At 40.1% G+C, this 27951-nt stretch overlaps 3 protein-coding genes across 5 annotated transcripts; 2 read left to right on the plus strand and 1 right to left on the minus strand.

The window, feature by feature from the left end:
• Positions 1-131: 131 nt before the first annotated feature.
• On the plus strand, positions 132-21445 carry LOC130172061 (procathepsin L-like). The gene is made up of 8 exons (XM_056380479.1): positions 132-362; positions 461-601; positions 1301-1417; positions 1534-1752; positions 2202-2367; positions 6883-6991; positions 7097-7230; positions 21363-21445. The coding sequence occupies exons 1-7, from the start codon at positions 159-161 to the stop codon at positions 7194-7196; spliced, it is 1056 nt and encodes a 351-aa protein (XP_056236454.1). The 5' UTR covers positions 132-158; the 3' UTR covers positions 7197-7230; positions 21363-21445.
• On the minus strand, positions 8393-27940 carry LOC130172121 (sorcin-like). Of its 3 annotated transcripts, none has more exons than XM_056380555.1 (8): positions 27623-27940; positions 26236-26280; positions 25853-25922; positions 24630-24673; positions 24115-24262; positions 23780-23893; positions 23524-23582; positions 8393-8790 (listed from the first exon to the last, which is right to left on the minus strand). In XM_056380555.1, the coding sequence occupies exons 1-8, from the start codon at positions 27665-27667 to the stop codon at positions 8764-8766; spliced, it is 552 nt and encodes a 183-aa protein (XP_056236530.1). In that variant the 5' UTR covers positions 27668-27940; the 3' UTR covers positions 8393-8763. The 3 variants fall into 3 exon arrangements, with proteins under 3 accessions (XP_056236530.1, XP_056236531.1, XP_056236529.1); XM_056380556.1 differs by lacking the exon at positions 8393-8790 and adding an exon at positions 22190-22596 and having other exon boundaries at positions 26236-26277; positions 27623-27938; XM_056380554.1 differs by lacking the exon at positions 8393-8790 and adding an exon at positions 22190-22596 and having other exon boundaries at positions 27623-27936.
• Positions 11584-21449, plus strand: LOC130172116 (procathepsin L-like). Its single transcript, XM_056380547.1, has 12 exons — positions 11584-11731; positions 12829-12946; positions 13981-14034; positions 15277-15408; positions 16036-16089; positions 17344-17427; positions 17581-17667; positions 17784-18002; positions 20130-20289; positions 20698-20806; positions 20912-21045; positions 21363-21449. Exons 2-11 carry the CDS (start codon positions 12830-12832, stop codon positions 21009-21011), a joined length of 1116 nt encoding a protein of 371 aa, XP_056236522.1. The 5' UTR covers positions 11584-11731; position 12829; the 3' UTR covers positions 21012-21045; positions 21363-21449.
• Positions 27941-27951: the final 11 nt, after the last annotated feature.

Genomic DNA, 27951 nt, shown 5'->3' on the forward strand with positions numbered 1-27951 from the left:
CCATGTTCTGTGGGGTCAAAAATACAGGAGTCTTTTTTGGGTACATGCATCCAGCGAGCAACTTTCATTGAAATAAACGGGGCACCATCTCAGAACAGGGCATCCAGCGTGTTTAATGCATATACAGACTCCCCAGGACGATTATCTGGTCAGACCAGATGGTCCAGTTAAAATACCTGATATGGCAGCGCCCTGTTTCGCTGTTTATTGTATATGAGTGGGATCTATGTTGCTGCTGTTTCAGGATGTTGCTGTGTGCCTGCGTGATACTCTTGGTGGCCTCAGATCTGGGCTTCTGTTTGGATGAAGCCGACCTAGACGCCCAGTTCGAACAGTGGAAGAACATCTATGAATATGAATATGTATGTACATATTGTCTGTTATGTTATATTTAAAGGGAATAAGTTATGTAGTCTGCCCTTTCATGCCAATAGAATAAACTGTTGTTGGAATATTTTAGGATGATGATGATGATGATGATGATGAAGAGCACCTGAAGGAGATCTTGAAGGAGATCATGCATACGATTGAAGTCCACAACCGAGAAGCAGAACAGGGCAAACACTCCTACAAACTGGGGATGAACCACCTCGTAGACACGGTCAGTCTGGACACTGAAACAGGCCTTTATGCTACAGTCAAAATAATTTGGATTTGACAGTGTAATTTTTATTTTATACCAAAGGTTTACTAAAGTGGGAAAGTTTCACTGTCTTTTCCTCAAAGAATAATTTTGCTTTCAAATTGCTGTGTTCCTATAAATGTTGCTATTATGGCTCTATGGGTCATGCTAACTTTTTTTTTGCCTCCATTGTTGGAGGAGGACAAGGACAAACTCAGTGTCCCAAGTGTCCCTCAGCTTTCCAAATAAACATTTAAAACATTTAAGCCGGAAAGTTTCCCCAGATGTAGATCCCTATAAATGAGCTATAATGGATGATCCTATTAGCTACATTCTTTGTTTACTTTGCATCAGACTCAGAGACAATGAACATTTTAGGTGAAACAGTGTCATACTGTTTTGTGGACATGAAGTTTTATTTATAAATTGTTTCACCCAAAGGAATTATTCCGTCATTACGAAGACGAAACCACTGAGTCTGATTGGAAGACAGAAGCCAAAAACCAGGAGGCAACACAGGGAAGATCTGAACACTGCACAAACTGTAAAAACACGGTGAGTGGACACTGAGCTAGGCCTTCACAGTCGAGGCTAGATCTGGTTTTGTGATGCTTGGAACTGTCTTGGAATCGCTCATCTGAGGGAGTCCTACTTGCAGTGTAATGCCTAAATCTATCTCTTTGTCTCACCTGTCTCTGTAATGTAAAGGTTTACAATAACAATTGCTCACTGGCGGCGTTACCCAGATCTATCGACTACCGTGAGAAAAGCATGGTGACTCCAGTCAAAGACCAGGTCAGAGGGCAAAGGATAACGATGACCATGATAGTCTAACACGTCTGAGGCCTCACATGTTTGGTAATCCTCCATCACACTGTCTTCACCAAACTACTGTGCTCCACACCTCGCAGGGATCATGTAGCTCCTGTTGGGCATTCAGTGCTGTGGGGGCTCTCGAGGGACAGTTGGCCAAGACGACGGGCCAACTGCTGAGCCTCAGTCCTCAGAACCTGCTGGACTGTGACCGTCAGAGTGATGGCTGTGAAGGAGGACAAATGACCGAGGCCTTTGAGTATGTTGAAGAGAATGGAGGCATTAACTCTGAGGAGGACTACCCGTACATGGGAGAGGTAATGTGTTGGTAGGAAGCGAGCATGAACTTAAACTCTATCAGTGCTTACACTTCTAGCATCAGCAAGAAACCAATAAATACTTTACTCTGACCCAGCGACATAGCCAGACATATTGTGATTGATGGTCAAATACTTAATTGAGATGAGCCTGAGCAACCCTAAATCCTAGAAATTCTGTTCACTAAATTGTTTTCCCAGTTACGTTGTGTTTAGATTCATCTGCCAGGACCTAAATGCAGACAACCAGACGGACAGGAACAATTTATTAATTTTGATAACAATCCGATATTATCATCTTATGTGTATATAGTGCCCCTTTACTGGTGCCCTTTGATTTAACACTATGCTACTCCTAAGCCAAAAATTCAGTAATTAAATATATCTTTCTATTAGGAGCAGCTCAGATCCACCAATACAAACATGTCAGACCTCTCCTGTCTCCACAGACCCAGCATTGCCGCAACAAACCATCAGCCTTTGCAGCCCAAGTCAAAGGCTTTGAGGAGATTCCAGAGGGGGACGAATGTGCCCTGGCTCAAGCCCTGTATCACGTGGGTCCCCTGTCTGTGGCCATCGACACCAACCATATAAAGTTCCAGCTATACAAGAGTGGTCAGTCTTTGAGCTCTTGAGTTTTTTGTTAAGGTTAAAATGTGTAACTTTTCCACATTAAAATGTCTAAAAATGAGTAGACATATACATACACATATATATATATACACACATATACATACATATATATATATATATATATATATAGTATATATAGTTCTCAGGGTGACGTGAGCGTAGCTGGAGAGGATAAAAATGTTAGGCTAGAGGGAAATAAGCTCCAGATTTGTCCTTGTGGCTGGCAGAAAGTAACGTCAGTTAGGGGCCTTAGAATGCATCAGGGAAGAAAGAGATGTGTTGCAAAGGAAAGGCAGTGTGGCCGCATCGATCAATACTTTTTAAGAAGTCAATCGAATAAGTCGGATGAAGTCCAGCGACAGGTAGAAAACCACAGTTCGAAGGATATCAATAACACAGCTACAGAGGGGGAAGAGGAGACTACAAGAGGGGATGCAGCTGAGACTGAGGTGAATAGGCCAGTCAAGGAGAGAAATATGGAGCAGAAAACTAGAGTAAAATGGCCGAGGGCAAATAGCAAGAAAGAATGGGAGTCAGTCAATAGAAATTTGTCAGCAATTTTAAGGAGACTAGGAGGAAATGCAAGCGATAGATTAGAGAAGATGGGGGATATAATTTACTCCTATGGTGCAGAAAGATTTGGGGTGCAAGACAGAAAGAGGGTGGAAAGAGCACAGTTAGTTAAGTCTAGACGGCAAAGGGAAATGGAGAAATTAGTTAAGGAAAGAAGACAATTAAGAAAGCAGTGGAAAAGGGCAACAGAGGAAGAGAGGAGGGGAATTAATGTGTTGCAAGAAGATTTGAGAGGCAGACTAGCAGTACTTAGAAGGGCTGAATATCTTAGGAAAAAGAGAAAGAATAAAGAGTATGTAAGGACAGCGTTTTATAGGGACCATTTCAAGTTTGTTAAAGGATTTTTTAACCAGGAAAAGGGAGGGCAGCTTAAGGCAACAAAGTTAGAAGTAGAAAAATATCTAAGAATCACGTATTCAGATTTTGAGCAGAATAGAGTAATAGGTCTTCCACCTGACATGCCGCCAGTAGGAAAGATAGATCATGAGATGGATGTTAGACCACCCAGGTGGAAGGAGGTTGAGGAGGTAGTCAGGCGTGCAAAGGCTTCTTCGGCCCCAGGGCCAAATGGAGTCCCCTACCGGGTTTGTAAAAGCGCACCTGATATCCTAAAGTTTCTGTGGAGGCCATTAAGAATAGTTTGGGAGAAACAGGTTATTCCCAGAGCATGGCGTAGGGCAGGAGGTGTTTTTATTCCAAAGGTGAAGGAATCTTCAAACCTGAGTCAGTTTCGAATGATCTCTCTCCTAAATGCAGAGGGGAAGATATTCTTAAGCGTAGTGGCACGGAGATTAACTAGTTATTTAGAAAGGAATAGCTTAATTGATACTGCAGTACAGAGGGCAGGAATACCAGGGTTCGCAGGATGTTTAGAGCACACTAGCATGATTTGGCATCAGATTCAGGCAGCCAAGACAGAGAAAAGAGACTTGCATGTCATATTTTTGGATTTAGCAAACGCGTTTGGTTCAGTGCCACATAGCCTTATTTGGGAGGCATTTGATTATTTTAAAGTGCCCGGAGTAGTGGTTAATTTAGTAAAATCGTATTTCCAAGATATTAGGCTGTGCTTAAGCACAGCAGGCTTCACAACAGGATGGCAGAGGCTAGAAATAGGCATTATGGCAGGGTGCACGATTTCTCCATTGGCATTCACAATGGCGATGGAGGTAATCATTAGAGCTTCTAAGTGGGTTGTAGGTGGAGAGAGGCGGCAGGATGGGATGCACCTTACACCAATTAGGGCCTACATGGATGACATGACGTTGATAACTACAACGGTGCCATGTATGAAAAGAGTACTTGAGAGAATTAATAAAAACTTAAAGTGGGCTAGTATGAAAATCAAGCCTAGTAAGTCTAGAAGTATCTCAATAAGCAGAGGGAAGTTAAGTGATATGAAGTTTGTAATAAACAAAGAGGAAATTCCAATAATTAGGGAAAAATCAGTAAAGAGTCTAGGTAGGTGGTACAAGGCAGACTTGAATGACGGAGAACAGGTAGTGCAGTTTCGGAAGGATGTTGCTGAGGGACTGGATAGAATAGATAAATCAGGGCTTCCAGGAAAGTTGAAACTGTGGTGTCTGCAGTTTGGGTTATTTCCCAGGCTGATGTGGCCACTGTCTGTATATGAGATTCCATTATCTGCTGCAGAAAAAATGGAAAGATTAGTTAGCTTTTAAATTAGGAAGTGGCTAGGTGTTCCTAGATGTTTAAGCACGGTGGACCTGTATGGGAAAGGCATACTTCAGCTCCCAGTAACCAGTCTAGTGGAGGAGTTTAAATGTACAAAGGTTAGGACAGAGCTCCTGTTATCTGGGAGCAAAGATGCGGTAGTTAGTAAGGTGATTCCAAACCAAATCAAGGGGAGAAAGTGAAATCCAAGAATCGCAGTGCAGGAGGCAGAAGCAACGCTCAGGCATACAGAGATTGTGGGTAATGTCCAAATAGGCCGGGGAGGCTTGGGGCTTGGCCCAAGCAGACCGGTGTGGAGTAGAGCAGGTCCCAAGGAGAAGAGAAAGCTAGTCGTGGAGCAGGTTCGTAGACAGGAGGAATTATTAAGGGGTGCTAAGGCAGTGGCCCAGGCTAAGCAGGGACAGTGGGTGAATTGGGAAGGCGTAGACAAGAAAAAGCTTAGCTGGAAAGAACTCTGGAGCATGGAGGAAAGTAGTATTAGATTCTTGATAGGGGCAACTTATGTATGTATGATGTATTGCCAACTCCCCAGAACCTAAAACTCTGGGTAAATGGAGACCCACTATGTTCATTGTGTTCAGGTACTGCAACTCTAAAGCACATTCTGTCAGGGTGTAAGGTTAGTCTGTCACAAGGCCGGTATACGTGGCGACATAACCAGGTTTTAAAAAGCTTAGCTGCAGGAATTGAAGAGTTACGGAGGCAGGCAAATTTAGGAGGGCCTAAAATAAAGAGAGTTGCAATCAAGTTTGTTCAAGAGGGAGAGAAAGTTGGTAAGACAACAAGAAGGCAAGGCAGCTTAGAAGGTGCTTGTGATTGGGAAATGCAGGTAGATTTAGGAGGAAAGCTTCTTGTTCCCCAGGAAATAGCCAGTACAAAGCTAAGGCCTGATATAGTCTTGTGGTCTAGGAGTAGAATGAAAGTATATTTCATAGAGCTGACTGTTCCGTGGGAGGCCTTAGTTGAGGAAGCATATGAAAGGAAAAAGCTCAGGTATGCAGAGTTAGGGGCAGAAGCAGAGCAGCGAGGATGGAAAGTTAGGATTTGTCCAGTGGAAGTAGGATGTCGAGGATTTGTAGCAAGGTCTGTTGTCTCTTTGGTGAGGGAGTTAGGAGCAAGTGGACAGAGTGTGAGGAAAATTGTAAAGGACATGTCAGATGAGGCAGCAAGATCCAGTCAGTGGATTTGGATGAGAAGGAGTAATGGTAGCTGTGGGCCCAGCAGGGGGAGCACTTAGGATAGACAGACTCTTAGGAGAAGCAAGGAAGAAATCGAGGAAGTGTTTTTAAGTGGGGGTGTGGCCTGTGTGAGCCTCTTTGAGACCATGCGGTTAGTCCAGGTGAGGTGGCCTGTATTGTTTGCTTGTATTGTTTGAATTGGTTTGTAGTGTTAATATATTTTTTTTCAAGTGATTGAGAGTAGTGTGTCTTTGGCTGTTCAGGTGAGGTTGTTTGTTTTAGGTGAGTTGAATGGTGTGGTGTTGGAGGGGGGGGGGGGGGGGGGGGGGTTAGAGCACAGCCTAATCCGGCGGGGGAGAGTTTAGCTCAAAAAGGCGTCTCTCCTTGACTCTACCTCCCTCATTCAAAATGGCCGCCACTTTCTCCAACTGTTTAGGGGAGTTTGTTTGCTGAATCTGCTAGTGTGTTTTGTCAGAGTTGATGATGGTGTTGTTTGTGGTAGCATAGGCAAGATAAAGAAAATGGTGGTGTGAGGAGCAGTGATGGCTGGCATTAGGGGAGTGACTCTGGGACGCCAGTGATCACTGTCTAGCCTCCTGGAGGTGTCGTGGGACCAACTAGACGAAACACTGGTGAAAGGAGGTTCCCACCTGATGACTCCAAAGACATGTTAGTTATCACTGCTCATTAGTCTGTACAGCTAAATTAATAGTTATCATAGGACATGTTAAGCTTAGGGAGCTATTCACTGAGTCTGGTCCATTTTCTGTAGCACAAGTTTCTTGTGTTTACCTTAAATAAATAAAATTTAAAAAAAAAAAAAATATATATATATATATATATATATATATATATATATATATATATATATATATATATATCACTTTCAGGTTTCTGGGGAGGCATTTAATTCCCTAATTTCATACAATTCCAAACCAACAAAAACATGACACAATATTAGAAAAATATCCAACAGTATCTGGAAAAAAAAAGATTTTAGTTCAACATTGACTCTTAACTCTTAAATTCACGTTTCCTCTTATGTATTTAGGTGTTTACTACAACCCAGAAAATAAGAAAGACCTCTTGGATCACGCCATGCTGTTAGTGGGCTATGGAGAGACCGCAGAGGGGGTGAAATACTGGATTGTGAAGAACAGGTGAGACGCATCACCTGTATGAATGATGTCAGGTTGTTAATGTGGCTGCCAGGTGAGTGAGACGACCTGTGGTCCAATGATGATCAACACACTGTTCTCTTACAGCTATGGGACGGATTGGGGCGAGGAGGGTTACATCCGGATTGCACGTGACCATGGCAACCACTGTGGTATTGCCAGCGAGGCCAGCTACCCGGTCCTGTGAAAGGGGAAATGGACGGATAAAGAGGAAAATGAAGGTGATGAAGGGATCATGTGAAAGGTTGATATGACCAACCAATTTAATGTAGTTTTTTTTTTTTTTACTTCAGCATTTTAAAATCTTGTTGCACCAAATTGATTTTTTATTCTAAACACACAAACTTTTCTCTGAGTTTGATTCAGAAATGTAAATGTTGAGATTATAGAAGATGAAATGTGTTTTTCTATATTTAATATATTAAATTATTATATTTTCTATATTAGATATTAGCTATAGTATACATAATTTAATTCAGCTTTAATGCTGAATAAGCTCTAATGCTCTCTCTCTCTCTCTCTCTCTGTCACTGTCACTAAGGAGGCGAAAAATAACTAAAAAAGAGAAGTGATGAACCTGCTTGCGACACACTTGTTGTTCAACGCCCAATTGTGACTTTTTGAAGTTAAAAGCATTGAATGACAACAAGTCCCAGCCAGTTGTTTGTGTTTCGTCTGTTTACATGTTTTCTTTAGTTGCAATGCGTTGAGCTCTCTGGCCCAACATAAAATGCATATTAAATAATTATGCACGGTTAAACAAACACACTAAGCAGCCCATAAATAGTAGACAACAAGACACTAAATTTTAGTCAAACTTTACAAATTTCTTTTTGCTGCCGATGGTTATTGTCTGTAGTAAAATAACTGCTTCCACACACGACGATCTGGATCTGGAAAGCTGAATCCATCCTGTCTTATATTTCTGTTCTGTTTTTATTCACTTATTATCCTTTATCCTTTAGTTGTATTTATGTGGCCCGAGCTTTTATGTGATAAATGCAGATATCCCTCTGCTGCATACCCAGTTGCCCCACTGGAGACAAATAAAGTGACTGATTGATTGATTGATTGATTGATTGATTGATTGATTGATTGAACAATGATTGTTTTCCGAGACCTCAAACTCAAGATTGTGTTGCTTGCATGGAAGCTCAGGTCTTCTGCAATGTCAGTGATTATAAAAGAAATTAAAATTAAAACCATTACCTTATTAAATAAGATAAAAGAAGAAGGTCCTTCAGAGAGCGCAGACTTCTGCCGAGGCCAATGTCAAATAAAATGCACCAGACTTCAGAGAATAAATTTCAGATTCATAGTAAATGATCCGGGTCTGCCCCATCCCCCCTCCACCGAGTTCTAATCAAATCACCGTGAGAGACATTTTCTGTGAGGCGTCCATGTTTATTCATTTCATACATGTTCACACTCTCTAACATGGTAACTGTTGAGGTAAAAGGCTATAAATGTACGAGTGCTAATGATAAAACCCTCCAGTACACAGGCTGACAGCCACTCGTCTAGTGGTTGTTGTTGGTACAGGCTGAGGTTACATTATTCCTGTTAGATATTTAATAATCAGCACGTGTTTAATGTTCATGTTAAAATGGAATGTGACAGTGACATTTTAATTTTGTTCATACATCAGAAAAAAAAAAAAAAAATGATGTAAAAATACAAATAGAAATGACATGCTGTTAATATGAGAAGATTTTAAAATGTTCGTGTGTCCCTTCAGTTCAGCCTCGTCCTCTTCATATGCTCATGGTGACCTGGATGAACTACAGAGAGAAATATACACACTGTTATTCTGCTGCTCTCAATCCTGTTTCTAGAAACAAACCACAGTGTTTGGTGAAACATCAGATATATTTATCACAACAGCTCAGTAGAGATGATAACTTTGTGCAATCATCTTTACAAGTGAAACCTCTCACATTACATGAATTTGATGCTTTGTTAATATAATATAATATAATATAATATAAGATAAGATAAGATAAGATAAGATAAGATAAGATAAGATAAGATAAGATAAGATTGTATTAGTCCCAACAAAGCAGCAAAGTGACAGTACAAGAAAGAAAAAATAATATAAATAATAGATAATAATATAATATATACAAAAGATATTTACAAAAATGTACATGATAGCAGCAGAGATCAGTAAAGGGCTTTTTAAGTAACCTTAGTTAAATACAAAGTGTGGGCATATCATTTATTTTCCAGCTCTGTAAAGTCACAGAACAAAGTTTATTACATCCTCAGAAGAATCTGCCCCCTAAACACTCGATTACCAGCTCGCCCCAAAGTGAAGTGTTTCCTGAGAGTGTGTGCAGGTGAGTTACCTGTCCTGCTACAGCTGAAAAATATCCGTAGAGAGGATCCTGCTGCTGAGAGACGGAGAAGCAACAGGAAAGATTTAGTGTCTCAGTCTGTTGTTGTGCAGCATTTCAGTCATTTTCTCAAATAAACGTCATAAAAGTTACAAAACTCCAACTCAATGATTCATAATCACTGCCAGCTGCCTGCAGGTCTGAGTGTGTCAGCGAGCACAGAAACTGAGCTGATTATCTGGTGTGTGTGTGTGTGTGTGTGTGTGTAATCAGTATACATTGCTTTTGTGTTATTAATTGCACTAGACATCTGGTTCTAAGCTACAAGAGTTTACAAAAGATTCCTCCAGAAAAATAGTCCACAAACTAAACAAATCAAATCAAGTTTCCTTTTAAAACAAGAATCTTCTGTAAACCCACGAGGAAACAAACATCTGCCTGATGAGTGGTCGTAGTTTTTAAGGCTGCACAATTAATCGAAATATAATCGAAATCACAATATCCAAATCGCAGGAGCTGCAGTTTTTTTTGATGAAGGTAAAATGTGTCACACTGTTGTGCACTGTTAGCACCATGAGCGCTGTGGTGCTACAGAGACGCCCTGGTCTACACATTTTTTCGCATATTGTGCAGCCCTATATTTAAGCCCATCAAATGTTTGTTTCATTCTGAAAGGTAACTTGTAGCTATGGCTGTCAAACAAGTGTAGTGGAATAATATATATATGAAAGTGCAATTTTGACTTACTTGTCATTACTCCACTACATTTATCTGACAGCTTTAGTTTTTACAGCTAATACCTTTGACCTACAGGGTGCAGGGACAAAATCCAGAGTCCAGAAGTTCAGTTTCAGAGGTTTCTCTGAGGCTGATGAGGCTTCAGGAGTCTCATTGTAATAGTTTTAATTGCAAGAGCAGATTCACTTTAATAATAAAATAAATAAATGAAAGATGAAATAATAAGTGCCATTAAATTTCAATTTAACATTGATTCACTGAGCATTTTATTAGGAACACCTGTGCCCCTGCTTATTAATGCAATTATCCAATCCAGCCAATCGTGCCAGCAGTGCAATGTGTAAAATCCTGCAGGTACAGGTGAGGAGCTGCATCTAATGTTCAAATCATACATGTACTTCATACATGTTTACACTCTGGCCAGCTTACAGTCTATAAATGGATAGATGGATATCTATAAAAGGATATAAATGTACTAAATGAATTACAATCTTTAGTTAATTACAGTATGAACTGCTGAACTACTGTACTGCTAAAGCTGGATTCCCTTCAGTTTTCAACCGGGTCTTGGTACTAAAACATAATTAATGTAAATGGGAGAAAGGAAATGAAGAGCCTTGAAAGTAATCGATAAGAATCAATGAAAATCAATTCTAAAACATACGGAACCAGATAAAGAGGCTGAAGCAGGAGCGATGTGGTCATGCCTCTTGGTTCTGGCTGAAAGCCTAGCAGCTGACCTCTGACCAGTCTGGAGTCAATCAATTGCTTTTTGGTTAGGACAAGTGAAAAGGCTGCTCCAATAATCAAAGCTTGAAGGGGGAAAAAAAGCACGCAAGTCTTTGAGAGTAAGGAATGATCGTAATAATATACTACAAAATAGATTAATCTTATCAGCAAAATAAGGTTCAAATGTTTTGACAAACACAAAATGAATATACATTAATTGAAAATGTGAGTCGTAAAAACATTTTTTAACTATTAAGTATAGCAGTAAGATGAAATCACTTTCATTTCACTTGAGACAAACCGGGCACATTCCTTTAAGCTTGCTTAACGTAAAACACACCCTTGTCTCATTCTGAAAGTACGAAAAACAAAACTGAATTGTAGCCTATATGATATCAAACACTTTGCAGTCAGTAAATGTGTGATCAGCAGTCACTTTGTGTTTGCCTTGTTGAGGTTCTGTCGACAATCACACCAATCACTATCGTTTTCACCTTTACTACTGCTAAACACACAAAAGTGAAGCTTTAACTTTTATCCATCTTATCCACAAGCTTTTCTTTACAATAAAGTCTCAAAGAAAAGTGAGTGCTGATGTTTGTATCTCAGTCTTGTTTGTTGCTGTACGCAGCAGTCACTTTTCATTTCTCTGAAATAAAAGACAATCGTTTTCACCCAGAGAAAAAGAAAGGTGCGTTTCCTCTTGCCCGTACTTAATGGTCGCCACACCCTTGTGTCATTTTCAAACTCTACAGACGGCATTTCAGAGCAGCAGTTCTCCAGCAGGTATCCCCGAGCTGTGCGTCTGACAGCAGAGCATCTGACTGACCTCCAAGCATCAAGCCCGAGGAAAACCTCAGGAGAAAAAAGCGACAGTCAAAGATTTTCATTGAAATCCCGACAGACTGCTGGACTGAAGGTATTTATAGTTTTGCATTAACCAGTGATGAACTGATTTCCTGTAAAACTGTCATGTCGTCTTCCTTTGAACATGGCGGGCCAGTGAAGGCTGACGGGTGTATTTTTAAAGCAAAAATAATCTGTTATATTTACAGTGGGTATTTTGAAGCAAGGAGAGACACATTAAAGACACGTGTTTTATTATATCAGTGTTATAATAACTAAACGATGGAATGTGAAACTGAGATTTAAAGAGTTTTGTTTGAATAATCTAATTCAGATTTTGACAAATCAGCGGCAGATTTAGAAACAGGTGATAAGGGTGTCTTGTTATATTTTTCATGAGTAATTTATTTATTTATGAGGAATCATCCAAACTTTCTTCCACTTGATCTCATGAACATAGTTGCAGTGTGACATAACATGTGGAAGAGAGACTAAATCTTTCTGGAATAGACTATGTATTTTCTTGTTATTGTTTTATGGGAGTTGTGAAAACATATTTTACACACTGGGGGAGTCAGCTGGGTCACGGAGAGAGACGGCAGTAAGTGTGATCAGTTTCTGCTGCTCATTTGAACATCATGTTATTGACATCATGTCACCAAGTCAGAGCTGGCGCCCTTTCGTTTCACTTTCATTTCCCTTCTTAGACAGAACAATCATTTCATTCAAGACAAGCCAGGCACATTCCTTTAAGCTTGCTTAATAGTGCCTTGAAAAACAAGACTTGCTTTTAATGTGATGTCGTCCTTTTATTGCTTTTACCGTGTTTCAGGGCTGTTTAAAATAGATAATTATATGTCTATGGAGAAGAATCGGTAAATTATTATGTGGGGATCAGGGTCTAAGCCACAGGAAGTCTCTAGTGCCCATGTTCTGTGGGGTCAAAAATACAGGAGTCTTTTTTGGGTACATGCATCCAGCGAGCAACTTTCATTGAAATAAACGGGGCACCATCTCAGAACAGGGCATCCGGCGTGTTTAATGCATATACAGACTCTCCAGGACGATTATCTGGTCAGACCAGATGGTCCAGTTAAAATACCTGATATGGCAGCGCCCTGTTTCGCTGTTTATTGTATATGAGTGGGATCTATGTTGCTGCTGTTTCAGGATGTTGCTGTGTGCCTGTGTGATACTCTTGGTGGCCTCAGATCTGGGCCTCTGTTTGGAGGAAGCCGAGCTAGACGCCCAGTGGGAACAGTGGAAGAACATCTATGGCAAAAACTACGTACGTACATACGGTCTGTGGGTAGTGTACCTAAACCATATTTAATAGGCCTTTTGCTTGGCAGACATTTCCATGTGTCAAACCATGAACAGCACAGATTCAATGAGTAACATTAATGAGAATTCAGTTTATTTGCCCTAATATTGCACATGCTGTACATACAGGGAGTCACACTGGTCGTTCGGGTTCTTATAGGTTGGTGGTTTTTCCTCACGTCAGACTGTCTCTGACAATCCCACGCATGGCAGCTATGGCGACCATCTAGACTTAAATCTTTTTACAGGACAGAGAAGGAGTGGTCTACAAAAAAATTAGGGCTCAGCAATTAATCAAAAATATTATCAAAATCCCAATATATTTTGTTCTTATTTCCGACAGGTAAGAATTAGGAAACATCCAACACACTGCACTTCTTTTGAGGGGAGATTATTTGAATAATTCTAATGGCTATTAAATAATAAATAATTTCACAATAAAAATGTGGAATTAAAACATTTAAAAATTAATCAATTAAAATAAATGAATAATTAAATAAGTCTGTTTAATCAAAGGCTTAAATGTATTTACTTTCTAATCTATATGTATATTAAAATGTCACAAACTGAATCCATTTTAGGATTAAATGTAAAGACTAGCTATATAATTGATTTACTTTAATTTTTCAATGTTTAAAATGTAAAAAAGTTCCCAGAGTCCAAAACCTAATGATAGTCTTGATAAATTAATTGAACTATATATTGATTATCAGAATTCTTGCACTGATTAATCCGCTGACTGACCAATCTTAGAGCTAGCTATCACACTCTAATCTATAATCAATTTTTGCAAGCAAAAAAAGGGACTTGCTCTCGCACGTTAATGTTGATGTGATCACTGGAAAAGTATTTCTGCACTGCTGAGTGTGTTTTGTGGTTGTTTTAATGGGTTACTCTCCTGTTTCCAAGAAGTCACGTCAATCTAACAACAAAAGCCTCGTTATTTTACCAGGATTAAACAGTTGCTTAATTAAATGTTCGATCTTTCCAATGCAACAGAGAAATGAACCTGCGATGATAGTGCCGAGGTCCCTCTGCTTCACCCCTGTGAAGGTAAGCCTACATGTTTCTTGGTTTTAAATGCCAGGTGAATTAATGTAAGTGCATACAGAGAGATTCAGTGACACATTATATATAACGTTTACATGCTAATCTGTTTAATCATATTAGACGGTGGTGCAGGCTGATAGTTTAGCCTACTTGTTAAACGAAATTAGTGTTTACTTTTACACAACCTCAATATATAATCACTACAGAGCAGGAATACTTGAGTTGTAGAAAGTAACGAGATCATATATTTGGTTTCTGAAAATATTTACAGAAATGTAGAGACAGCGAGTGCTCAGTAACATCATGACGTCCACAGTATCAAAGTATCTATCAGTATACTGTACTACTGTAAAGGATCCACTCGAAACGAGAGTAATCACAACCGAGAACGCAAATTATTCATTTAAGATCGTGATTTATTAAATCATGTTGTCAGTTTCAGTTGTTTTTTTCTCCATGACACGTCCCGGGTTCTGTACAAAGACCCCACATGGTCATCTTTGCCTCTGCATGTTCTACGCCACACATCAGGCCTCTATCTCTGTTGCCTTCGGCTGACTTTAATATCAGTTGGTCGTCTGACTTGTTTTATTTGCGTTTTAATTAAGGTGGTCTTTGCAGACCGAATTTCATTTGGTACTCAACCTTTTCAGTTCGGTCCGACACTGTCCTTCATGTTCTACATGCTGAATCATGGTCGGTGTGACCTCAAGCAATCTCACAATATTTTCTGTTTGGCAATCGGCCTTAATTTCTGTTTGGTTGTTGGTCCTTAACGTTACTTTTGCCATTTTATTTAAGTTCATCTTACTGACCTTAATTTCTGTTCGGTCTATTGACCTTTTATTTCACTTTAGTCCTCTCTGACCTTTTATTTTGTTCCTACATGATTCTCTTTGTCATTTTTCTCACCTTAATTTCTCTAGTTGTTGGACTAGAGAATACAAAGATAATGATATGAAGTAGCGTGGTTTAGGATTTACCTGAACCAGCCATAACTATAAGCCCTATCAAAGAGGACAGTTTTAAGCCTGATCTTAATGTAGAAAGGGTGTCTGGGACTGGGAGCTGGATCCACAGGAGAGGAGCCTGATAGCTGACGGCTCTTCCTCCCATCGCACTCTTAGAAACTCCAGGAACCACAGTAGACCTGCATTTAGAGAGGTCTGTTATATTTAAGTGAATAGGTTATGTGTGGTCTGCCCTTCCATGCCAATAGAATAACCTGGTGCTGGAATATTTTAGGATGATGATGATGTTGAAGAGCACCGGAAGGAGATCTGGAAGGAGAACATGCATACGATTGAAGTCCACAACCGAGAAGCAGAACAGGGCAAACACTCCTACATTCTGGGGATGAACCACCTCGGAGACATGGTCAGTCTGGACACTGAAACAGGTCTTCATACTGCAGTCAAAATATTTTGGACGTCATACTGTAATTTTGTACAACTCACCATGGAATAATTCACAGTTAAACCTAGTGAATGTTTTATTCCTCCATCATTCTGAAGTAGAAGAACAGCAAAAAATATCCTTTCTGTATCTTCTCATTGAGGGGAAAAAGTAAAACACAGGTTCATAAGCAGCAGCAGCTTGTAGTCTGTCTTCAAACCCACATAATGATGATTCTCTATTACCTGAATATGTAAACTAGAGACAATGTACTTAAAATCTGTCCTTAACTAAGACACACTATGACTGCAGTGGGCACATGAAGAAGAAGAAGAAGATTTCAGGATGTTTTGGAAAATTCTCTAATCTGAAGAAAGATAAATTACCTTTTTGTTCCATCTCTATATTTATATTCGATTGAGCCAGCCGAGAAGTGAACACAAAACGATGATGTTCTTTTATTTGACTTATTAGCTGTGTTTAAGACTCGGTAGATTTGATGCTAATTCTACTGTTGTGCCCAGTGGTAACTTGCTCTCTTACTGTCAGTTGCTTGGCATCTGCTAAACCTCCAGGAACATGACGTGATATGTAACTCTCTCCATCCAGACCTCAAAGGAAATGTCTGAGAAGATGACGTGCTTCAGGGGGCCAACACATCATGTATGATTTTTACATTTATTTATTATTTTTTCATCTACGAATCATCTTATGGACATTTTATTTGATTGATTGATTGATTGATTGATTGATTGATTGATTGATTGATTGATGGATTGACTGTGTTGTAACTTAGACAAGAAATGACAAGAGTTTGTGTCATTGTTATCGTTGTATCTTATTATTCCCTGTTTTGATGCATATCATTGAAACGCTCCAGGACACATAACATTTGAGTGTAAGAAGATTACACTGAAGGTTTAAAAAAGGGGGAAGGTTTCTCTGTCCTAACCTTAAATCTCTCTTTTAACACCTGGACATACCTGCAGGATTTATGACATCACAACGAGCTCGACATCAATCACTGTCTGTATGTAGAGAGTCTGTAGTTAATAAAGTTTGTGGTATTTCTTTTTTGGGTAGTTGAAAACTGCAGGTTAATTCAGGTTTTCTAAAATTCCTCCTTCTACCTTCGGCCAATGAACTTATCAATCACCTTAATGTATATATACGTTAAGTCCTGTAATGAGGAAGGGGTATACACCTACCAGCCAAGCCCTTTTTAGGGTGACAAAATTCTAGCAGGATCTGGATTAATTGAGCCACAAAGAAAGATTCTCTGTTGTTCATAAATCACACAGGAGTATCTTACAAAATGAGGCTAGTCTCGGTGTTAATGGCAAACATTAAAAACGGTAATGGTCCTCATTCCACAATCTGCAGACCTGGTAGTATCTGGACAATTTTGTGCAGCCAAATCGCGCCACGACTTTAAGCGCAATCAGTGGGGTGCGTAATGTTCGTAAATAGGTATGTCTGTGTAGTGATGTGTAGGAAGTTAAAAACACTGGGAAGGTTGTCGCAGTCTGTTTACTGTGGTTGGAAACACTTGAAAGATGCTGATACTGTCAGCTCTTTCTGTTTCAGCTGCCAATCAAAGTCTTTTTACACCATGTTGGATTCTCACATGCTACAGAGTAAATGCAATACTTTCAGATGTTCAGGCAAATTTTGTAGTGACTGATAAAAAGCTTCAACAATTACTCTGCCATATTTGTAATAGAACCATAATTTAAAAAAAAGAAAACTTATAATAACCGACTCACTGGACTGACCTAAACATTACTTAAATGCAATAGTATTTCCATGAGTTATGAATTAATAACAAAAACTTGACAAACGTTTTGTGGATATGAAGTTTTATTTATCAATTGTTTCATTATTTTATAAATTCTAAGCAAAAATTATTTGTTACAGGAATCACTCAGTCATTACGAAGGCAAAACCATTGAGTCTCAGTGTAAGACAGAAGCCAAGCTGCAGGAGAGCTCTGAAGACACGGTGAGTGGACACTGAGCTAGGCCTTCACAGTCGAGGCTAGATCTGGTTTTGTGGTGCTTGGAACTCTCTTGGAATCGCTCATCTGAGGGAGTCCTACTTGCAGTGTAATGCCTAAATCTATCTCTTTGTCTCACCTGTCTCTGTAATGTAAAGGTTTACAATAAGAATTGCTCACTGGCGGCGTTACCCAAATCTATCGACTACCGTGAGAAAGGCATGGTGACTCCAGTCAAAGACCAGGTCAGAGGGCAAAGGATAATGATGACCATGATAATCTAACACGTCTGAGGCCTCACATGTTTGGCAATCCTCCATCACACTGTCTTCACCAATGTACTGTGCTCCACACATTGCAGGGATCATGTTTCTCCTGTTGGGCATTCAGTGCTGTGGGGGCCCTCGAGGGACAGTTGGCCAAGACGACGGGCCAACTGCTGAACCTCAGTCCTCAGAACCTGCTGGACTGTGACAATCAGAGTGATGGCTGCAAAGGAGGACACATGACCACGGCCTTTGAGTATGTTGAAGAGAATGGAGGCATTAACTCTGAGGAGGACTACCCGTACACGGCAGAGGTAATGTGTTGGTAGGAAGTGAGCATGAACTTAAACTCTATCAGCGCTTACACTTCTAGCATCAGCATGAAACCCTGAACACAGAGGAGTTAATTACCCAGTTTAACTCAACCTGTGTAGCCATCATTGACCCTGTTGCCCCACTCAAAATCAGAAAACTAAAACTCAACATGCATACACATGCCCCCAGGCAACTCTGTAGGACTGTAGTGGGAGGAGCATTTTACCAAAACCCATACAAATATAACATAGGCCTACAACAATACTACTGCAACACAGACCAAAAAAGCAGCAGCAGTAACAGCAACAGCAGACAAGTCTATAAAAAAGGACTCAGTAATGCTATTGCGCAACAATAGCTCACAATAATGCCATAACATTGCAATACACATGTCCAAAAGCATTTTCCAGCATCAGTGTGATGTTAAAAGTAATTGACAACTGAATATTAATCTGCTCAGCGGCAGTTTACAATACTACACCATCAAATGTATGTCTCTAACTAAATATGCACATTTTTCCAACAAAGTTCTACCAGTGTGACGTTGAAAATAACTGACAGCTGAATATTAAACTGCTTATAATAAATCAAATAACTTACCTTGAGCTGCAGGTCAGGAGCTCCAGTAGTTAAAATAATCCGAATACGTCAATCAGGACGGCCTCGGTCCAGCTCCGCGGGAAGGTGAAGCGGCACCAGATCAACCGGTTTCCCTCCGCTGCCTCTTCACACACGCAAAACCTGACCACGCTCCTCCGCGTAATGACGCCACTTCCGTTTAGCCAAACCAAGCTGGTTTAAATGCACGGCTGAAAGTTTTTTTTTTCCCCCTAAACGTCTGGCCGGAAAAATTTGAATTCTTTAGCTGGTGGTTTGCTTAAAAAATAAAAAATGAGCAGTATGCTGTTTCTCCATTTTGATTTTGTCCTTCGATTAGCTATCAATGCTACAGCAGCCGGATGTAAACTCACGAACCCACAGACATATGAACGTAGACGCCGCATCGCCCGCTGGATCGTACGTCAACGTCGCCGCCATATTGGTTCGGGCCAAACCGGATGAAAAGGATTTAAAAAAAAAAAAAAAAAAAAAGCTCTATAACGTTTATATTTCTCAATCGATTTCAATCAGTTGTTTTTATAATCAAGGGTTTATGATCTACGTGTAGAGAAAGTAAAAGTTTGGTCACTTGTTACTTAGAATCGTGATAGTTGAGGCTGTAATCCCACAGCCACGCATGCATGCACTTTTAACTGGTCTTTAGTCTGAAATTTGTATCCAAAAGTATGTCTCCATGGACATGTACACACACACGCATGCACACAGTAATATTAAGGGTTGTCATTAATAATATAGTGTTATTGAGAAATAAAATGCACAAAACTGTTAGTATATGGATGGTGTCTTCTTCACTTAACCTACATACACATCTAGTCAACGGAAGTTTGACGCTCTCACAAAAAAATGTAGTGAACAACCTCTCACACATTAACAAGAAATGGCAGACCCAATCCTATTGGCAATATTGGGTCAGGGAGGCTGGACTTGTATTAATGAGATATTGTGATGGATGGCCTTATATATAATTGATTGGCACAAGTATAATTTAAATCTATGAGACTGAGCTAAGCCTGGGCAACCCTATCTCCTAGGAATTCCATTTATATATATATTTTTTAATTGTTTTCCCAATGACGTTGCACTAACAAACAAGGAACACTAAGAAATTCAAAGTCATTTAAATAGGAATGGATAAAAAGAACAAAGCACAGAAAAATAAAATAAAAAAGAAATATAAATGTATAAAAATAATATATTACATAAAAAGTCACAGTGCATTTAAAAGTCACAGTGTTCAAATAGCCAGAAATTTGGCACATCTAAGGTCTTCAGGAAGTTTATTTCAGCTATATGCAGAATAATAAGTGAATGCAACTTCACCCTGTTTTGTTTTAATACTGGGAACAGAGATGGGAACATATACTCACATTGTTTTTCCTTGGCTTTTAAAAGTGATCTCTGTCAGTGACTCTATAACAGTAGAACGTAGCAGGGAGCCACTCTCACAAACCAGGGTGGCGCAGATTCATCCATGTCAACATGTCAGACCTCTCCTGTCTCCGCAGGTCGACAGGTGCCGCTACAATTCATCAGCCTTTGCAGCCCAGTGCAAAGGCTTTAAGAAGATCCCAAAGGGGGACGAATGTGCCCTGGCTCAAGCCCTGCATGATGTGGGTCCCCTGTCTGTGGCTATCAACGCAGTCCCCATCATGCTATATGGGAAGGGTCAGTCCCAAACTCTGAGTTCCAATATTTTTGTTAAACAACACGGATGTGTGTCCTCATATTTAGAAATGCTGACTCATCATCACTTGAAATGCTGGTCACTGTAGCAGTTTATTGATATACTTAGTGCTGCATTAAGGTTCACTTCAAACAATGTGATTTTTGGACTATGTAACATTATTTAGCTTGATTTACATTCATAAAAACTGTGGAACTAGCCATAGTTCTATAGTTCAGCAGCGGAACAAATCAAACCACCGGGACACAATTGTAAACCAACAAAACCACGACACAATATTAGAAAAACATCCAACAGTAGCTGAAAAAAAAAAAAGATTTTAGTTCAACATTGACTCTTAAATCCTGTTGGAGCCTCAGGGTCATTCACGTTTCCTCCTCTGTATGTAGGTGTTTACAACGACCAAAAATGTAACGAAAAGAAACCCAATCATGCCGTGCTGTTAGTGGGCTATGGAGAGACCGCAGAGGGGGTGAAATACTGGATTGTGAAGAACAGGTGAGACGCATCACCTGTATGAATGATGTCAGGTTGTTAATGTGGCTGCCAGGTGAGTGAGACGACCTGTGGTCCAATGATGATCAACACACTGTTCTCTTACAGCTTTGGGACGGATTGGGGCGAGGAGGGTTACATCCGGATTGCACGTGACCATGGCAACCACTGTGGTATTGCCAGCGACGCCAGCTACCCGGTCCTGTGAAAGGGGAAATGGACGGAAACAGAGGAAAATAAAGGTGATGAAGGGATCATGTGAAAGGTTGATATGATTAACCAATTTAATGTAGTTTTTTTTTAATTCAGCATTTTAAAATCTTGTTGCACCAAATTGATTTTTTATTCTAAACACACAAACTTTTCTCTGAGTTTGATTCAGAAGTGTAAATGTTGAGTTTATAGAAGATGAAATGTGTTTTTCTATATTTAATATATTAAATTATTATATTTTCTATATTAGATATTAGTTATAGTATACATAATTTAATTCAGCTTTAATGCTGAATAAGCTTTAATGCTCTCTCTCTCTCTCTCTCTATCTGTCACTGTCACTAAGGAGGTGAAAAATAACTAAAAAAGAGAAGTGATGAACCTGCCTGCGACACACTTGTTGTTCAACGCCCAATTGTGACTTTTGAAGTTAAAAGCATTGAATGACAACAAGTCCCAGCCAGTTGTTTGTGTTTCGTCTGTTTACATGTTTTCTTTAGTTGCAATGCGTTGAGCTCTCCGGACCAACATAAAATGCATATTAAATAATTATGCACGGTTAAACAAACACACTAAGCAGCCCATAAATAGTAGACAACAAGACACTAAATTTTAGTCAAACTTTACAAATTTCTTAGAATTGCTGATGGTTATTGTCTGTAGTAAAATAACTGCTTCCACACACGACGATCTGGATCTGGAAAGCTGAATCCATCCTGTCTTATATTTCTGTTCTGTTTTTATTCACTTATTATCCTTTAAATCCTTTTGTTGTATTTATGTGGCCCGAGTTTTTATGTGATAAATGCAGATATCCCTCTGCTGCATACCCAGTTGCCCCACTGGAGACAAATAAAGTGACTGATTGATTGATTGATTGATTGATTGAACAATGATTGTTTTCCGAGACCTCAAACTCAAGATTTTGTTGCTTGTATGGAAGCTCAGGTCTTCTGCAATGTCAGTGATTATAAAATAAATTAAAATTAAAACCATTACCTTATTAAATAAGATAAAAGAAGAAGGTCCTTCAGAGAGCGCAGACTTCCGCCGAGGCCAATGTCAAATAAAATGCACCAGACTTCAGAGAATAAATTTCAGATTCATAGTAAATGATCCGGGTCTGCCCCATCCCCCCTCCACCGAGTTCAAATCAAATCACCGTGAAAGACATTTTCTGTGAGGCGTCCATGTTTATTCATTTCATACATGTTCACACTCTCTAACATGGTAACTGTTGAGGTAAAAGCCTATAAATGTACGAGTGCTAATGATAAAACCCTCCAGTACACAGGCTGACAGCCACTCGTCTAGTGGTTGTTGTTGGTACAGTCTGAGGTTACATTATTCCTGTTAGATATTTAATAATCAGCACGTGTTTAATGTTCATGTTAAAATGGAATGTGACAGTGACATTTTAATTTTGTTCATACATCAGAAATAAAAACAAAAAACAAAAAAGACGTGTAAAAATACAAATAGAAATGACATGCTGTTAATATGAGAAGATTTTAAAAATGTTCGTGTGTCCCTTCAGTTCAGCCTCGTCCTCTTCATATGCTCATGGTGACCTGGATGAACTACAGAGAGAAATATACACACTGTTATTCTGCTGCTCTCAATCCTGTTTCTAGAAACAAACCACAGCGTTTGGTGAAACATCAGATATATTTATCACAACAGCTCAGTAGAGAGGATAACTTTGTGCATTCATCTTTACAAGTGAAACCTCTCACATTACATGAATTTGATGCTTTGTTAATATAATATAATATAAGATAAGATTGTATTAGTCCCAAAAAAGCAGCAAAGGGACAGTACAAGAAAGAAAAAATAATATAAATAATAAATAATAGATAATAATATAATATATACAAAAGATATTTACAAAAATGTACATGATAGCAGCAGAGATCAGTAAAGGGCTTTTTAAGTAACCTTAGTTAAATACAAAGTGTGGGCATATCATTTATTTTCCAGCTCTGTAAAGTCACAGAACAAAGTTTATTACATCCTCAGAAGAAACATTTTCTCCTTCTTGAAATCTGCATCACGTCATGTTCTTAAAAAACCTATTTGTTTTAACAGTAACTGCCACAGTGGTTCAGTCAACGCCTGCATATTGACCTCACACACTTTATCTGCAGCGTTCAGTCAGGAGGAAGTGTAGTAGAGGAACTGTGCTTCACCCATTCACAAAATTAACATATACTCAATTACTGTATCACTGATCTGTAACTGATGTCATCAGTACGTTAACCCTCATACACTGGCTTTACATACAGAGTGGAAGCTTAGCACTAGCATGTTGCTGCTAACCTCAGGGACTTTGCTGCCTGGTTATAGTCGGGATGATTATAGTCGAGTGAAGCTCAGACAGTGTTTTCTACCACAGTTGTATATTTAGCTCCCAACAGTTTTCCTGTGCGACCTCATGACAGAGTCAGAAGTGTCTGATCGAAGGTTTCTGAGGCGACACTGAAGCTTTAGAAAAATGACAAACTTACGTCATCGTAGTGAAACGAGGCGCTGCCAGTTTGGTTCGTGTCTCTCCTTCGGAACTGGTCTGAAACACACACACACACGAAAACAGACAAGTTGATTCACTGTTTAAAATCTTTAAATTTCCTGTATTTTACATAAGAAGATATATTTGTGGTTTTAAGAACCCAAAACCAATCAGAAGAGAGGAGGCTCTGAGCCTCCCACTGTCAATGCTGCAGTGGTGGTAATGAACACACGCCACTCTGTTCATGCGCTCACCAGTCAGGGCGCGGAGTCTCACAGAGCAGCTCACAAAGTCATCGAAGGGGATCCTGCCGTGTATGCTGTAGCGCTTCATGATGCAGTTCATGGCCTGAGGGCTCAGATTATAACCTGCAACACAACAACATGTTACAGATATGTTACAAAAATGAAAGCCAGCATGATACGGCCCTGAGAGCAATTAACTCCCAGCGTGAAGAATAGCCGGTACGTTTTATTACGGCTCAAACCTTTCACTGTTTTAATTCCTGGTTTTACAGCAATAAGTTTATGAGAATAAAATCTGTTTTAAGAGAAAGTAACAACAGGTTGTCGTGTCTGTTTGCACGTACCCATGGTGGTAATGGCCTGCTGCATCTCGTGGCCCTCCACCGTCCCACTGTGGTCCCGGTCGAAGGAGGCGAAGTTGTTCTTCCAGCCGTTCAGAGCCTGCCACAGGTCCCTGAACTCAGCAAAGCCCATGGAGCCGGACATGTCCCTCTGAGACACCACCGTCAGTCAGGGATCCAACACAGACGTCATGGAAGGTTTAACGAGGGGAAAACTATGAGATGAAACCCCTGCAACATCTGGAGGAAACACTGAACCCAGAGGAGTGGAGGCTACTATCATTTAAAACATGCTCTGCAAGTCTGTGCTCCTTACAAACAGAAGGAGAGAAATCTGAACTAAGTCAAATGCCAAAGGAAGATTTAGTCCAAAGAACCCTTGTTAAATGTAATCCAGCAGCAGGTTTGTGTCGGCAGCTGGTGATTGATGAGTGAGTGAGTAATGATTCTGTGACTGACTCAGTTAATCTGTCATTAATCTACGTCTCAGTCTTGTTTGGCTGAAGGGTGAAGGATACGTCCAGCATGCTGATCATCAGTCTGCAGGTGTCCAGGCTGAAGGCTGTGAAAGGAAAACAGTGTGTGAGCAGCAGGCCGAGACGACGTCCGTCCTAAAGCACGCATATAGATCGTGTCTGTGTGTCTTAGGGAGACAGAGTCAGTTATTGTTCTGTGCAAAGACCCACAAGAATCCCAGAGGTCACAGTGAGAGGTGAAAGAACACGACACACTCTTATTCCATTCAACCCAGAGTGTCTGATTTCATGTCACCACAACGACTCTTTCCCCATGTTTCCTGTCCACCTCAACCGTCACACACACACACACACACACACACACACACACACACACACACACACACACACACACACACACACAAAGCAGAAGTAGTGTGTGTTAACAGTGTCTTGATAAAACAGGTCTGAATGCACCAGATAGAAAACCAGGGAGTCTGTAACATCTGTTCTGGTGTTGTAATACACTGAGGCTGTGCTTTAGACTGGATTTCAGGTGATGTTACAGGAAAAAAAAAAAGTTTTATTATTAATTTGATTATTTTGTTGGGGAACAAATTCATTTTCAAAGCTGCTGATGTGGATTCCTTGAATATCAATCAATTTGTAATGTCTGTTAAACGTCACTTTATTCTGGAAGGATATAATTGCAACCACAAGGACGCTTTGAATTTCTCCGTGCCTGTACAACATAGACCAGTGCATTTTTTTTTCTTTTTTTTGCATTTGAAAAGATGTAATTATATTAAAAAATGAAAATATACCTAGTGTTTTAAAATGTTTCAAAAGGAAATGATCTTTAAAAAATGTAAAATGTCATTTCTTTGTTTAGTTTTTTCACATTGTTTGCGATCAAGCAGCAGGTAGAATTAAAAGGAAAGAGAGACAGAAGGTGAATCGACATGTGACCTTCCTGCTTTCAGTCCAATCCTGAATGTTCGATCGTTATGATTAAAATAAAAAGTGCTCTGAGAGCGTATTGTTACGGGGTCGGACGTGGGCCGCCAACATTTTTGAGATTTTCAAGTGGGCCATGAGCTGGAAAAGGTTGAGAACCACTGACTCAGACGTCTTTGTGTGTTTTCATGCGTTTTGGGGATAATGAGTGTTATAACCTGTAATGTTTTACCTGACAAAGACCTCTCAATGTTTAGAAAAGTGGCTTCATTCATGCACCATTCGATGCTGGGCCACAGTAAACAATAGCATGGGTCTGGTGTTCTTACGCTGGTATGAGCCAGAGATGCCGGACTGTGTGAGGCAGCGCTGCAGCTCGTCCGCTGAGATCTGTCCGTCCTGTCAGAGTCAGACAAACACAGTGTCAGAGCGCAGGCAGATAACAATCAGCTGCTGCTGCACAAAAGCTTCAGAGAGGCATCGACGCCCGGTGTTGACTGGTACTGCTGTTCACAGATTTGGAGCACGCTGTATAAACAGGCTCAATGATACAAAGGTGAACTGTCTCTTGTGTTTTGGGACAGTGAAGCCAGACACTGTGGGGGGGGTTACCGCCCAGAGCATTGATGATGTGTAATCTGCCCCCTAAACACTCGATTACCAGCTCGCCCCAAAGTAAAGTGTTTCCTGAGAGTGTGTGCAGGTGAGTTACCTGTCCTGCTACAGCTGAAAAATATCCGTAGAGAGGATCCTGCTGCTGAGAGACGGAGAAGAAACAGGAAAGATTTAGTGTCTCAGTCTGTTGTTGTGCAGCATTTCAGTCATTTTCTCAAATAAACGTCATAAAAGTTACAAAACTCCAACTCAATGATTCATAATCACTGCCAGCTGCCTGCAGGTCTGAGTGTGTCAGCGAGCACAGAAACTGAGCTGATTATCGGGTGTGTGTGTGTGAGTGTGTGTGTGTAATCAGTATACATTGCTTTTGTGTTATTAATTGCACTAGACATCTGGTTCTAAGCTACAAGAGTTTACAAAAGATTCCTCCAGACAAAAAGTCCAAAAACTAAACAAATCAAATCAAGTTTCCTTTTAAAACAAGAATCTTCTGTAAACCCAGGAGGAAACAAACATCTGCCTGATGAGTGGTCGTAGTTTTTAAGTAGGGCTGCACAATTAATCGAAATATAATCGAAATCACAATATCCAAATCGCAGGAGTTGCAGTTTTTTTTGATGAAGGTAAAATGTGTCACACTGTCGTGCACTGTTAGCACCATGAGCGCTGTGGTGCTACAGAGACGCCCTGGTCTACACATTTTTTCGCATATTGTGCAGCCCTATATTTAAGCCCATCAAATGTTTGTTTCATTCTGAAAGGTAACTTGTAGCTATGGCTGTCAAACAAATGTAGTGGAATAATATATATATGAAAGTGCAATTTTGACTTACTTGTCATTACTCCACTACATTTATCTGACAGCTTTAGTTTTTACAGCTGATACCTTTGACCTACAGGGTGCAGGGACAAAATCCACAGTCCAGAAGTTCAGTTTCAGAGGTTTCTCTGAGGCTGATGAGGCTTCATGAGTCTCAGACAAATACAGATTAATAAAAAGTTGATCTGCTGAAGAGAAACAGAAACAAAAAGAGGGACTTTTACACTGTAAAAAAAAGACTCTGGAAGATCTTCACATGACCTGTCCAACTGAGTCCGATGAAGCCTCATATTAACTACAGATAAACTGTGGATTTTGTTTCCCTATCATTTACATTAAAAGTGGAGGAGAAGACATTTTAATGGCCAGTGTTGTTTTCATATGAGCAGCTGACAGACTTGAAAACTGTGTGACCATCCCCATTTAATACATCATTAATAACAGCTCAATCACACAACATAATAACCAGAGGCGTTAACAGGTGCATTTAGAAACATTCACACAAATACACCTGAAGCCTTGTGTATTTCTAAAGGAACTAAACGTCCAGTCTGAGAGATTCCGACCAACTTCCGGACTGTTCGGACGGAACTATCCCGGGACACTGTTGGGTGAACATTTGAACCGGTGTTTCACCACGTTTTAACGGTTTCTTTCTTACCGCTGCGGCTCCACCGGGACCGGCGCCGTATCCTGGATAGGCCATTTCTTTTCCTGTTATTATTGAACGGAATGTACGACCGCGATTGTCCCTGCGTAAACTCGGAGGGTGTGTCCACAAACACCAGGAGACGATGAGAGCCGAGGATATAAAAGTGCAGGAGATTAACCGGAAGCGGCGAGGCGGGTTATTAACGTTTATAAACTCAAATTGGAGGAGGGAAGTAAAGAGGAAACCACCGGTAGAACCTGAAACCACCTTCGGGACGTCCAGGTTGTTAAATATCCTCAGGGTGTGGCCACGTGACCTCTAATCGACCAATAGGATCA

This window comes from Seriola aureovittata, chromosome 7, assembly GCF_021018895.1.
Source record: "Seriola aureovittata isolate HTS-2021-v1 ecotype China chromosome 7, ASM2101889v1, whole genome shotgun sequence".
In the NCBI taxonomy this organism is placed as follows: Eukaryota; Metazoa; Chordata; class Actinopteri; order Carangiformes; family Carangidae; genus Seriola; species Seriola aureovittata.

Bases quoted from the DNA above. Each gene is read 5' to 3' on its own strand.
- LOC130172121 (XM_056380555.1), bottom strand. From the start codon at position 27,667: ATGGCCTATCCAGGATACGGCGCCGGTCCCGGTGGAGCCGCAGCG. The intron at 26,281-27,622 runs GTAAGAAAGAAA...TCCGTCTCTCAG, and splicing joins GTCCCGGTGGAGCCGCAGCG to CAGCAGGATCCTCTCTACGG. The intron at 23,583-23,779 runs GTGAGCGCATGA...TGTGTGTTTCAG, and splicing joins GAGACTCCGCGCCCTGACTG to ACCAGTTCCGAAGGAGAGAC.
- LOC130172061 (XM_056380479.1), top strand. From the start codon at position 159: ATGGTCCAGTTAAAATACCTGATATGGCAGCGCCCTGTTTCGCTGTTT. The intron at 363-460 runs GTATGTACATAT...GGAATATTTTAG, and splicing joins ACATCTATGAATATGAATAT to GATGATGATGATGATGATGA. The intron at 6,992-7,096 runs GTGAGACGCATC...GTTCTCTTACAG, and splicing joins TACTGGATTGTGAAGAACAG to CTATGGGACGGATTGGGGCG.
- LOC130172116 (XM_056380547.1), top strand. From the start codon at position 12,830: ATGTTGCTGTGTGCCTGTGTGATACTCTTGGTGGCCTCAGATCTGGGC. The intron at 17,428-17,580 runs GTGAGTGGACAC...TGTAATGTAAAG, and splicing joins AGGAGAGCTCTGAAGACACG to GTTTACAATAAGAATTGCTC. The intron at 18,003-20,129 runs GTAATGTGTTGG...CTGTCTCCGCAG, and splicing joins ACTACCCGTACACGGCAGAG to GTCGACAGGTGCCGCTACAA.